The sequence below is a fragment of the Haliaeetus leucocephalus genome, unplaced genomic scaffold (assembly GCF_000737465.1).
Source record: "Haliaeetus leucocephalus isolate CR32 unplaced genomic scaffold, Haliaeetus_leucocephalus-4.0 Scaffold339, whole genome shotgun sequence".
NCBI lineage: Eukaryota > Metazoa > Chordata > Aves > Accipitriformes > Accipitridae > Haliaeetus > Haliaeetus leucocephalus.
Window position 1 is genome coordinate 14,253,194 of NW_010972775.1, and position 8,791 is coordinate 14,261,984.

The 8,791-nt window shown below is 39.7% G+C and overlaps 1 protein-coding gene across 1 annotated transcript in view; it reads left to right on the forward strand.

Moving 5' to 3' along the window:
• MESDC2 (mesoderm development candidate 2) overlaps window positions 1-6,894 on the forward strand; it is a 15,880-nt gene extending 8,986 nt beyond the window's left edge. Inside the window, exons 2-3 of the mRNA XM_010571939.1 lie at window positions 4,203-4,435; window positions 5,185-6,894. Coding sequence (XP_010570241.1) covers window positions 4,332-4,435; window positions 5,185-5,449 — 369 coding nt within the window. The 5' untranslated portion in view covers window positions 4,203-4,331 and the 3' untranslated portion in view covers window positions 5,450-6,894. The remainder of the gene's footprint in view (window positions 1-4,202; window positions 4,436-5,184) is intronic.
• Window positions 6,895-8,791: the final 1,897 nt, after the last annotated feature.

Sequence of the window (8,791 nt, forward strand, 5' to 3'; positions counted from 1 at the left end):
CGGAGCAACCCTGCCGGGCGGTCGGGCGGCCGCTCTGCCCGGCCCCGCGGCGCCTCCGCCGGGGGAAGGTGGGAGGTTTGGCGCCCGCGGCCCAGCCGTCCTTCCCCCGGGCCTAGCTGGGGCCCTGGCCTGGAATGGGCGGGAGGGAGGGATCCCCGAAGCCTGGTGGCGTTAGGGTGGCAGGCGGCGGGTTCCTTCCTCTGAGGCTCCGGGTTCCTCTGTGTGTGTGGGCGGGGGGGGGTTGCAAAATCTGGGCGAGCGGGCACGGAAGGGGCTCCTGAGGAACTGCCCTGTCCCCGGGTGCCCACAGCTCGCCCTGCCGCCCCCTTCCCTCCTCCCAGCGCCTGAGCCCCAAACACATGCCGTCGATGCATGCCAACAGCCAGGTTTGACGTAAATGCCGCTCTTTTGGGGTATAAAGGGATATATGTTTTATGGCCAAAGGGCGGATAGCGGGAGAAATACTCAGTTCGCGTTTACAGAGTACTATCTAGTTGGTTTTTTGGTTTGGTGTTTCCTTCGTTGCCACTCCTCGTTTGAATGGCGGCTTCTAATTCCAGCTCTCTCTTGTCCCCCTTCATCCCGCTGCCTTAACTTTCTTTGACAGTTCCCCATCACTCTTTTCTCCATGTGGTTGTCATGCCACTGTTCAGTTCTTTTCGCTATTTTTGTCTTCCATCATCTTCTGATAAATGCCAAAGCGCTCATCAGTGTGTTATTCTGTCCCATGAGGCTGTTCCCTAGAATGTTTTGCACAAAAACTGGAGGAAATAATAGAGTGAAAACTTTTGTCTCCTGTAACACCAGTTACAGCTGTTAGTCAAGGTGGAGGAGTAGGTTTTGTACGTGTAACGTAGGTAAAGTAACTTCTGTGAGAAGTAAGGATGTCTGCCTTGGACCTGGTTGGCAGGTTTGTGGACTTGTGCATCCCATGGACTGTTGCTGTGTATCTCCCTTTAGTAAGGGAGATTCTTAGAAAATTGACTTAAAATTTTAAATAAAATTATGTAAAAACTCAAAGTTCACCTTTCTGTTAGTGGTATCAGCCAAGGACCAGGTAGTCCCAGCTGCTAAAAAATCAAGGCTTAAATGATAATATTGGCCAGCTTCATCCAAACTGGGTATTGTAGGAAAAATCTTAAAAGGTGAGCATCTCCGAGTTTTTGAATTGGATGCCTGGATGAAAGGGAGACTCAAGTTAATGCTGTCGTGGTTCTTCGGCTGTGTATTCTGTTCCAGCAATGTGGCAGGCAGGGTCAGGAGGCTGTTCAGGGTTCTTCCTCTTTAGCTGGAGCAGGTCTCTGATCCAGTTCACCATGTGCTGCACAAATGCTTGTAGCCGTGTTGCATGCAGATGTGGCTGAGCAGCTGGGGAGTTGGCTGCTTGGGTTGGCATTGCCACTGAGGAAATGCACATACAGCCAGAGCCCTAGAAGAAAAAAGTTACTGAAGCAGGGGCTCAACAATTAACGGTTGTTTTGGTCTTCTGTATGGCAGCTTCTGATGGTCAGCTGTATGGCATTTTGCCTGATGGTAGTGAGAACACATATAAGGAACATGAAAGACTCGAGGGGGTGGTGGCTGGAGGATAGAGGAGGAGAAAAGGCATGAGTGGACTTGATGGGGTGGGATGAGAAACAAAGGGGCCATTATGAATTTGGATAAGAGCAGGAATTAATGTTCGGGAGCGAGGGGCACAGGGCACAGATCTGTACAGAATCAAGTGTCATTGCTTTCAAGTGAGTGAGATGACTCCTAATATTTTTTTATTTCCCTGGCAATTAGTCTAAAAGCATCGGAGGATGGTGGCTATAACATCCTTGGGTTCAGCCGCAAGCCTGGCAAGGCTGAGGCTGTGGCTCCAGCAGCCTTCCCAAAAGGAGCAGCCACCTCTCTGTTCAGGCTCTTGTGCTGCCCCTTGCACTGTGCTGGCGCAACCACGTGCATGACTGCCTGGTGAACTGGGAGAGTGATCTAGTGGAAAATGAGCATGGGGAATGGGGAAAAGAGAGGCTGCTTCAGCAGCTCAGTTGCACAACTAGAGCTTGAAGGAAGCCACCTAGGGATTTCCCCTCATGGAAAGGGACTCTCCAGCAGCCTTGAGTCCAGAGGAGCTGGAAACGGAACTAAGAATCTGGTCTGGAGGTCTTTCTGTTACTGAAATGTCATATTCTTAAACTAGTTCGTTATTGTTATAAGCTCAGGGTTTCTCAGGCTTGACTCTGAGCTAAGATCAATGAATAGGCTGAGGAATTAGGTGAAATATGTTGCTAATATTTTTAAAAATAAAAATCCAGGGCATTAATGAGAAATGCATGAGAATGGGAGCAGAGGGGAGGAGAAGGAATATATAGCTATTACTGTATCTACGTAATGCTTTCCCTCTGAAGCCTCATGTTAATGTCTAAATGAATGAATCTGCTACACATTTCAAAGCAAAAGCTTACACTTCTTCCAGTCACTTACTTTGTAGATAGCTTTATAAATACAAAACTGCATGATAGTTTGTACAGAATCAAGAAAAGAAGTGTTGTGTAGGGGAGCTTTCGACTGCTGCTTATATTTCTATTCAAACTGTAACAATACAGCTTTGTGAGCATTTAGTTGAATAGTTAAGGGGAAAATAGGTAATATATGTTAGTAGGTCGTGTTGTCACTGAATCCAAAGTCAATTTCTGTATTGTGTAAGGAGTATTTGGAAATATTTGTTTCTGCCTTTCCCTTTCAAAACTGTGAAATAAGTGGTTTTGCACTAGCCAAACTGATCTAAAATTAGGATTGATTTGCTTTTACCTCTGAAGAGTGTTTTTCAGTCAGTCATGTAAGATTTTGTATTTTCACTGTACTTTACCAATATGAGCATTTTTCAGCTTCCTCTAAGGTAAGTATTGTTCCCACTTAGTGAGGGCAGTGGGACTTTCCTGGGGCTCTCCTTTGCTCCCAGTTCACTTAATATGGAATTTGCAAAGGCATGTGAACTACTTGAAAGCATGCTTCAGACTTGCAAAATTGAAACAGATACATTATTAGTAAGAAAAGAAAGGATAAAATCTAAGGCTTCTACAACTTTTATTCTGTGGTAACTAAATTTTAAACTGTCTTGTCAGAAAGGCAACAAACTACATAATCGAGATGGGAAGAGAACATGGGTCACTTGAATGAAACCTTAACCTTTAAACGGTATGGGATGCTTCCTGTAGCGGGATGTTGTAAGAGGACAATGTTGAGTTTGCATATGTGTATGTGCAGAGATGAGAAGGTAATGCGTACTTAGATCTAAAAATCAAGCTTGGCAAATGCTGCTACAGTTCATGGTCCTAATGAAGTGATGCATATTTTCACTAAATGCTTGAAGGCAAAACACCACCTAAAATATCTTCCTGAATTCCTGCTGATTTAGTAGTGCTTGGGTGGGTGCCAGTATAAGACTTCTGGGTTTTTCTGTTCTTTTTTTTTTTACTTTTTAATTCTATGATATAAATACTGTTTAAGAAATCAAGTTCTGGCTCCATGTAAGTTGTCGCTATATGCACTCCTCTCTGTCGTGAGCTGTTTTAAGGGACAGCAGTTTGAATTCTGCCTTTCCAAATACTTAAATGCCTGTCAACCTGAGCAGAGGCATCAGAAGTTTTTTTTCTTTCCTATGGCATGAGCATTGAAATTCTGAATTCTTGTGGTTCTATTTGTTTAAAGACACAAAGTAAGGAAAATTAAATTATCAAGTGTTTGCATGATTCCCAGAAGGGAGTTTTGACCTCTGAAAGCAATATGCAGATGAACACTTTTATTTATGTGTGTATGAGTCTTATTAGTACAACTTTCTCAGTTCATCTCGTATACTTAATAAATGTCTGTGAAACTGTGAAGAAAAAACATATTCTTTTATGAAATACTTAGGTGGAGTTGTATTGAATTAGCCTTAAGACTGAAAGATTTCTCAGTACATGGTAAAATGAGATTCTATCTGTCAGTACAAAAATGTGCATCATTTTGAAGTGGAAAGTTTTAAATAGAAAGAGCACTCTTGGTGAAGTATCCTGAAACAAACTTCACTATTTCTTTTGGTTTGAGAATCTCCATCATTAAACTAAAAAATACTTCTCTTTAGCAAAGCAGTTATTCTCTAAACAATGGGAAATTTCAAAAAAGAACAGCTTTGTGGAACAGTTGCGCTTAAAGCTTCCTTTTCCTTTTCAAAACAGAAAGATGATGACATTGAAGAAGGGGATCTTCCCGAACACAAGAGGCCTCCAGCACCAATAGATTTCTCAAAAATTGATCCAGGCAAGCCTGAAAGTATCCTGAAGCTGACGAAAAAGGGGAAGACTTTGATGATGTTTGTCACAGTGTCGGGAAATCCCACAGAAAAGGAGACTGAAGAAATTACTAGCTTGTGGCAGGGCAGTCTCTTCAATGCAAACTATGACGTGCAAAGGTAAGCTGTTGTATGCAAGGATAAAGTTCTTGCTTTTACAGAACCCTTGTATCTTTCTTCATTAAAATCTTTTCAACTGTTCATCCTGTGCCCTTCCCCACCTCCATCGTCCGTCACTATTTCTTTGTTTCTGTATCAGTTTATATGCCAATTTAAGTCACGCTACAAAAATTCTGGTGTGGTGCACAAATCTTTTTAACACTTACATGTGATGTATATATAGCCTAGTTTCTTTTTTATCTCATTACGTTTCAGCTATTTATCAGTTTTAGCTGCAGTAGTTTGCCTTTATGTGCTTGATGGAAAACATCGCACTTGGAAGACTTGTCACCACAAAAGGCTTTTTGTTCCCCTGGCTAAAAAATGTGATTTTTCTCTTAGAGAGGATCATTTTGAAACAGAGGAATGTTGCGCTCTTGTATTGAGGCTGAGAAGGGTTGCAGCAAATTTAATATATATATAAAGTATAAAGCAAATTTAATGCCCGTTAGTGGATTTTACGTAATGCCAAATTAATTCTTCAGTTTTCTTCGTTTTCTTACTCCTCCTTGGTTATTTGTAAACTTAATAAGTTTTATTCTTACACGTACTAGAAAATTTTTCTCTTGTCCCCATCGCCAGGCAACAGCAAGACAAGCTTCTTGCTCTTAAATGTATGCTTCAGTCATGGAGGTGATCCGAATTAAGCAAAATGTTGTAGTGCTTGAAGGGCACAGAGCTAACTGAAAAAATACATATCTTTCCTCTAGGTTTATCGTTGGCTCAAATCGTGCCATCTTTATGTTACGTGATGGCGGTTACGCCTGGGAGATCAAAGACTTTCTGATAAACCAAGAAAGGTGTGCGGATGTTACTCTGGAAGGTCAGGTTTATCCTGGCAAAGGAGCAGAAGAAAATGAGAAAGTGAAAAACAAAACAAAACCTGAAAAAGCAAGGAAGAAAAAAGATGCAGACAAGAAATCTAATAGCATCAAAGAGGACAACCGAGCAACCAAACAGAGAGAGGATCTATGACAGACACGTTAACCAGACTGAATGCTGCTCTGCTGTTCCTTGGAGGGAAACTAATTTTCCATACAATTCCTGGCTTTATTGGTGGGGGAAGGAAGGAAGCAGAGATTACTGATGTTGAAAGACTTCTATGTTGAAATACACCAGTTTACTTATTAATATGGGCCATTTGTTTAGTTACAGGAAAGGTAATGTTTAATACCAGCGACTGACTACTTTAGTTTGTAATTTTTTATGCTTTTGTTGTTGTTTAAAATAAACATACAAATCTGTGTGTCTAACATCACAAGCTTAATTTAAGTGGAAAAGAAGAAATACAATCTTAGAATACACCGATGTTCATCTATAGTAGCCGCATCCATCTTGGGTATGCAAGTTGGTTGTTGATTCATAGATGCTGTTAGATAGCAGAGTACAGTGCTAAAAGATTCTCTTGGAAGCCAGTTTTCTAGACTCAGTTGGCAAAACTGCCTAAAATTGAAAAGAATAGTGTTACAGTGGCCAAAGATGCCTAAAATTACGGTGTTTAGGATGTGTCTGGTTAGACTGCCTGTTTCTTTATAAAATAAACAAAACTGATTCTGTATGTCCCCAGAAATCCACAGAAGTTCTTAGAAGCATGGTGGAAGAAGATAAGGGACATACTCGGCTAATGCACTCCAGTGCAGAAAGGAGGTTCTGTACCCATCAGAAGTGATGATGGGATGTTAATGAATTATAGCACCTGTGCGAGCAGTGCAGGGGTGAAAGGAAAAGTCAGATTCATGCCATTCAGATTGCTATTGCTGCCAAAGAACTGTGCCTGTGGAAGCGAATGTTATGTATGCCCCGTTATGTAGACAGTGAGCTAGAAGAAATAGCTTTAACTCTGAAATGAATTCATTTTACTGGTCTAAGGTTTTGTTTAAATCTCTGAAAAAGCACTAGTTACAGTACAGAGTTAAAGTTTGAGTTAGACCTATCACTGAATGTTTAATAACCAGATCAGGTTCAAGGGAGTTTTTTGGGTACGGATTCCTGACTGACATGGTCGATTGTAAATGAACATTTGATTTAAATGCTATGAAGTTTGATGTATGGGAGCAAATGTGATTTCTCTTTGAAAGACTTTGTATAACTGGGAAGGTTTTGTTATTATTCAGATTGTATTCAGTTAAATCCATTGCTTAGAATTGTTTCCCTTCTGCCTTACTATCTGTTAAGGACTAAATGCACCTAGTATGTATGGTCCACATCATTTTCCAGGGGATGAGCACAGTGTTAACTGTCTTCATTCGTTACTACTAAGATGTTACTTTGACTCTTTATTTAAGGTGCTAAAATCCAAGTGTTTTGGATAAAAGGTCCCAACTGAACCATAATGGTTGATCTTGTGGAATACTTCAGTATCAAAAGTGGGAAGCTGTGACTTACTGAGTGCTTGTTCTAAAATAAAAGATGTCACTAAACTTACTGTCTCACTGAGTAGTAAAATGCCTTAGTTAGGTATTCAGGAGACAGACTAACTTGTCTTTGGTTTCTGTACATGAGGACTAAATGATGTTGATGAAGGTTCCAGGTGATCAGTTTATTTAATTTTAATTATATTTGTATAAATTTAGGATTAAAGAAACCTTTCAGGCCATACTTCATTAAACAGGTCTGTGCCTGTTTGTCTGAGTGGAAAAGTGAAAATCATGTGTTTCTTCAGGTTTACTTCTGTATTACTTCTATATTCTGCTATTAACCCAAACGTGTAGCGGAGTTGAGAAGAGTCTCTGTAGATACTTGGATATCGCATTGCATTAAGGAGAGATGTGCAGTCCATTTCTTGTCCAGAACTAATTTATCATTTTGCCAAGTGTTGTGGGTTTGTACCTCCCCTTTTTTTTAAAGAATATTGCTTTTCATCTCAAGCGATGAACAGAGGTCAGATGACACTATAAATATGAAATATTAATGTGTTTTTTTGTTTTACAACTTAAATCTATGGTATAGAGATGACAATTCAGATTATGATGAGAAACATGGCAATGCAGTTTCTGTAGTTTTCCTAATGTTATAAAACATAAACATGATTTCTTTTTTGATCAAATTGGGTTCTTCCTGAGCTAAATAATTAAGCAATGTGAAACAGTATACAAATAATACAAAAGCAAATTAGCCAAGGAGGAGAAACAATTACTACACTGTAGCTATAGCCTGGCTTTTGAGAATAGATACTTGTTTTAGTCATTCATAAATCTACATTTATAGTAGCTCGGGTCTTTTTGCTTTATAGTTAAAAGGAGGGGGGACAGCTTTGTTGAAATTCAGCCAGCCAATTGACTGTGGGTTTTGTTTGGTTGAGTCATTAAGTTGCCTGTGCCAAATACAGGCATGTTTTGTGCCACATAACTTATTTGAATTTTAAAGTGTTTGGAGGTTTTTTAGGTTTTTAATAGGAGTAATGACCTGAGGGTTGCTTTTGATATAAAATACAAAACACTGCCTTCAAGTAGCTTTTCTGTCTTCCACTTTTCTTCTCCCTCTTTCATGCTTTACACTCAAAAAATAATTAAATACGCTAGTAACTATAACTTGGCAGTCTGGCAGGAACTTCTTCACCAGCCAGTCTTTGGTATCGCAGTTCATAACTCTACTCCAAAACAACTTATGTTCTCTTTTAAAACCAGTAAGTCTTTGAGACCCTAGCACTTGTCCTGGTACAGCGTTGCATAAGCAGATGTTATTTGGTAATGATGTAAGAGGCCTGAACACAATACAACTTTTTTATATATGTATGTGTATATAAAAAAAAAATCTTCAAAAAGTTACTTAAGGTCATTAATGTTCTATAAGTACCCCAGCAGATGTTGGATTTTGAATTTGAGTCTCATTAGGCTTCCAGTAACAGATTTTTGGCTCTACATACAGGCAATTCAGATAGAGCCTTTAAAACTAATTTCAACAAGTAGAGTGGTGATTACAGCTCTTATTATTTCCTTATTTTTTCAGTACTAAACAGAGGTATGCAGAAAATCATCTGCTTTCCTGACAGCTAAACGTCTGCTGTATTTCTCCACTCAGCTTAGTGGTTTCTCTGTTCTAGTGCCGTAAGTAAGTTTTCTAATTTGCCATTATATTTTTAACCCAGCTGTCCTCAGAAAAAACACTTTGTCAATGATACTACATGAGATGTGGTTGCACTATGTGACAAATTTTCAATGGACAATCAATTTTTTATGTAATAAAATACTGGAACAAATATTTTGGTGGGTTTGTGTGGGTTTTTTTGGTTTGGTTTTTTTTAAGATAATCCTAATGTATACATTGTGCCTTATCTGTTCTACTGAAAAAAAAAAAAATCAGTTTAGATTCCCATCT